The sequence below is a fragment of the Lathyrus oleraceus genome, chromosome 1 (genome assembly GCF_024323335.1).
Source record: "Lathyrus oleraceus cultivar Zhongwan6 chromosome 1, CAAS_Psat_ZW6_1.0, whole genome shotgun sequence".
NCBI lineage: Eukaryota > Viridiplantae > Streptophyta > Magnoliopsida > Fabales > Fabaceae > Lathyrus > Lathyrus oleraceus.
The window spans coordinates 115,575,892-115,580,564 of NC_066579.1; the positions used below are offsets into that span (position 1 = coordinate 115,575,892).

At 39.1% G+C, this 4,673-nt stretch overlaps 1 protein-coding gene across 1 annotated transcript; it reads left to right on the forward strand.

The window, feature by feature from the left end:
• Positions 1–1,300: 1,300 nt before the first annotated feature.
• Positions 1,301–2,998, forward strand: LOC127094683 (uncharacterized). Its single transcript, XM_051033488.1, has 4 exons — positions 1,301–1,509; positions 1,616–2,397; positions 2,443–2,489; positions 2,534–2,998. Exons 1-4 carry the CDS (start codon positions 1,301–1,303, stop codon positions 2,996–2,998), a joined length of 1,503 nt encoding a protein of 500 aa, XP_050889445.1.
• The last annotated feature ends 1,675 nt before the right edge of the window (positions 2,999–4,673 follow it).

A 4,673-nucleotide genomic window follows, 5' to 3' on the forward strand; every position in this document is an offset into this window, starting at 1 on the left:
ACAAGCTCCTAGAGCTTGGTATGAGAGACTCACAGTGTTTCTCGTTGACAATGGATACAGAAAGGGAGGCATTGATAAGACTTTATTTGTCAAAGATGAAGGAGGAAAGCTCATGATTGCTCAGATCTATGTGGATGATATTGTGTTTGGTGGGATGTCAAGTAAGATGGTTCAACATTTTGTTGAACAAATGCAGTCTGAATTTGAGATGCGTCTTATTGGAGAACTAACTTATTTTCTTGGCCTGCAAGTCAAGCAGATGGAAGATTCTACCTTTCTATCTCAAAGTAAATATGCCAAGAATATAGTTAAGAAGTTTGGCATGGAGAATGCAAGCCACAAGAGGACACCTGCTCCTACTCATCTAAAGTTGTCTAAAGATGAAAATGGTGTCAGTGTGGATCAAAGTCTCTACAGAAGCATGATAGGGAGTCTGCTATATCTTACAGCAAGCAGGCCTGACATTGCTTTTACTGTAGGTGTATGTGCTAGATATCAAGCTGAACCAAAGGTGAGCCATATAAACCAAGTGAAAAGGATCCTGAAATATCTCAATGGCACTTGTGACTATGGGATGCTATACACTCTTGGATCTTATTCTATGTTGTCTGGCTATTGTGATGTTGATTGGGCTGGAAGTGATGATGATAGGAAAAGCACATCAGGAGGATGTTTCTTCTTGGGGAACAATCTAATATCATGGTTTAGTAAGAAGCAAAATTTTGTTTCTCTGTCTAATGTTGAAGCTGAATACATAGCAGCTGGAAGTAGTTGTTCTCAACTGGTGTGGATGAAATAAATGCTGACTGAATACAATGTCACACAAGATGTCATGACATTGTACTATGACAACCTGAGTGCTATAAACATCTCAAAGAACCCTATTCAGCACAGCAGGACCAAACATATTGATATCCGTCACCATTTTATTAGAGAACTTATGGAGGATAAGATTGTAGCCTTAGAGCATGTTGCTACTAAGATGCAGTTAGTTGATATTTTTACAAAGGCCTTGGATGTAAATCAATTTGAATCCCTGAGAGGGAAATTAGGGATTTGCATTTATGAAAATTTGTAGCAATTAATTTGGAGTGGAAAAAATACTCAAATTATAGTCTATTTTCCTAAAATAAAGTGCCCCCATTATGGTAAATCATTACCTTGTATTGGAAATACCATCTATTCCATCTTCATGCGCTACCCCCATAACCCCATTACCTACTCCAACTATTCCATCCTCCTTTTCCTTCTCCATAAACCTCTGCTAGGGCAACCTTACTTTTTCCATAAAAACTCCAAAATGTCACAACATCAAGATACATTTGCTTCTAAAAATACTAAGTTCACTCCAAAATTTAGTGTTCCTCCCATGGGCGTCCCTAATGATGAGATTCTAGATGTTGCTCCTCTCTCTGTTATTCCCTCCGTAAACATTGATTTGAACCAACCCATCTCCATTGATGCCTCCGCTTCTGCATATTCTAATCAAGGTAATCCCTCTAGTATTTCGTCTGGTTCAACTCTTGTCACGAAGAATAAGGAAGGAACACACTATACTGATTGTGTTATAAGAGACATAGTTACTAGAATTCTTAATGAAGGCCACTCTGTGAAGGGGGGTTTCTACTCCCCTTGCTCAAATGTATCCCCCTCCTGAGGTTAAACAACCTAGTGGTAAGGGTGATGATTCCTCCAGTTCTGAAAAGGCAGTGGCTGCTGAAGGGTTGTGCTCTCTAGGGAAAACCGTGACTGACAAAGGGAAATATGTGGCCTCTAACACGGCTAATGCTTCCCACTCTGAGAAGCATGATAATAAAAATGTTGTGATTGATCTAGAGGATGGTAGCTCTGATGATCAAGAGGAAAGCTTGATTCATCACATAAAGCCAAGTGTGGCTAAACGCATGAAGACTCGCAAAGGAAAATGTGTGGCTGAACTTATGTCAGCTAGAAAAGCTAAGAAGACTGTTGTCATTGGTCCCTCCAAACTATGGAGCAACGTTGAAATAAAGAAGAGGAAGGTCAGAGATGATTCTGAGCCTAAAGAGGATGTTGAGGAAGATGTCCCTGACATCTCGCATGCGAAGAAAACTACTATTAGGAAGTCTCCTATTAAAGTACATGTTATTCATTTGGATAACATCTCCTTCCATCTTGAGGATGGAGCTGCTAAGTGGAAATTTGTGATTCAGAGAAAGGTAGCTGTGGAAAGGGAATTTGGAAAAGATGTTGTTGATGTCAAGGACGTCATGGACCTGATACAAGTTGTTGAGCTTTTGAAGACTGTTGTTGGGTTCTCTCAATGCTACGAAGGTTTAGTCAAGGAATTTATTGTTAATATTCTTGAGGATATTTCTGATAAGAAAAGCAAAGAGTTCTGCAAGGTGTATGTGAGAGGTAAGTGTATAACATTCTCTCCTACTGTTATTAATAATTTTTTAGGCAGAAATAATGAGGGTGCAGGAGAATTAGAGGTTACAGACAATCAGGTCTGTAGGGAGATTACAGCTAAGCAATTTGGCCTTTTAAAAAGCATCTTCCTGCTGGGAAGTTGACTATCAAGTATCATATCCTGCATAAAATAGGAGTTGCTAACGGGGTCGCTACCAACCATATCTCCACCATTGCTAATACTCTTGGGAGGTTTATTTTTGCTGTTGGGACAAAAGTGAAATTTGACTATGGTAGATATATGTTTGATCAAATCATCAAGCATATAACTACTAACGCAGTTAAGCTGCCAATTGCTTTTCCCTCTATGATCTGTGGAATTATCTTGAATCAACATCCTGGTATTCTGTGCTCAAATGATTTACCTAGTAGGAGAAAACCAGCTCTGTCTGTGCACTACAAACTCTTTGAAGGGAGTCATATCGAGGACATTGTCATGACATCTTCCATGAGGAGGCCAGTGTCAAAAGTTGGAGCAATTGTTGAGCTTAAGGAGACATGCAAAGAGCTAGGTGAAGGGATTAGGGTAGCCACAACTAGAAAATAATCTTTGGAAGCCTTGATTGAAAGCTTGGAGCAGGCTGAGGGTGAAAATGTTGAACATGCTAATGTCAGCCATGAAGAAGAAGCTTAAGCCCACACCTCTAGTGAGAGGTCTGCTAACAATGATGATGCGAGTGGCAATTCTGCTTCTGGTGCTGCTGAAGAGGCTGCAAACTCAAGCTCTACTGAGTAGCTCTGTTGGCTTTGGTACCTCTTATTTTGATGGGTTTTTTTTTTGTCTTTTGGTGGAATTCTTTGTGTTTTTTTTGTTTGATTCTCAGAATTCTTACAGCTGTGTATGTACTTGGTGATGTAACTCTTTAACTTCTGGTATTTCTGTTAATGACTAGATAGACATTTATTTTGTCTCTTTGGTCTCTTTTGGCTAAAAAATGGGAGAAGTAGTTGTAGATGTAGCTGAGTATCTTAGCTTAGCTCTGTAGTATTTTTGTTGCTCTGCTTGTTTGATATAGGGGGAGAATTCTGGTGTTTATTTGTTTGGTACAGGGGGAGAATTCTCTGTGTTCTGTTTGTGTGAAGCAGTATGGTTGTTGCTTATTGTGGACTGGCTTAAGGGGGAGCTGTTATGTTCTGGGAAGTTGCATGGACTTGAGGGAGAGTACAAGCACTTGTGTGTCCTGATGTTTGCTAGTTGGTTCTTGCTAGTGTTGTATGTGCAAGTTCTTGTGTGTTTACTAGTTGTTATTTTTGCTAGTGATGTGTGTATCTTTTCTTCTGCTGCTGAACTGATGCTTTGATTGATTTCTTGTGAACGTGTTGTTTTAGCCAAAATTTTCCAAAGGGGGAGTTTGTTGGTTCTATGAATTGGCATAAATTTTGGTAAAACTTAGTGTTATCACAAGATGTCACGCTTGTAGTCTTGGCATATGATATCAGCTTTCTGCAGGTTGTTTGATATGGTTGTGCGGGATTTATTCAAGATGTCAGACCCGATGTTATGACATGTGCATACAGAACATTCAGTCTGAATGTTATGTATTTTGTTGTTGCGCTTTTCATGCAAGTCTTTGTGTGCTTATGTGGAGATTGCATGCATTATTCAAGGAGTAATTCTATTTAAAGCCAGAATATTCTGTTTCCTGAAAAGGAATGATTTGCTGCTATTTCTTAGAGAATACACAATAAATAGAATTAGGGTTTCATGCTGCCCATGCCCATTCAGAAAGTGTCTATTTAAAGACTATGTAAACCCTGTTTTAGATATAGAAAACACGAACGGTGAAGTGAGTGAGTATTAGGGCTTTAGTCTTGTGTGCATTTGTGAATTGTGAGCCATTCATCCATCTTGTGTTTGTGTGAATTGGACTGAGTTTTTGAGTTGTAATTTGTCCACTCTAAGCTTTGAAGTACGAGTGTATTTTTTTACTTGATTGAAACTTTTAAGCAAGATCAAGTGTGTGTCCTTGAAGTGTGTCTTCATTTTTTTGGTATTTTTTCTATTATCACTGCTGTGATTGAGGGGGAGTGAGTAGGGTCTCATGTCTAAGAGTTCTTAGATAGAAATCACATGGGTAGAGATTAGGTGAAAAGACTGTAACTTGAAGTGGTTTGCTGGGAGTCTTTGAACTAATTTTGTTTAGTGGATTTCCTTCCTGGCTTGGTAGCCCCCAGACGTAGGTGTGTTTACACCGAACTGGGTTAACAATTGTTTATGTCGT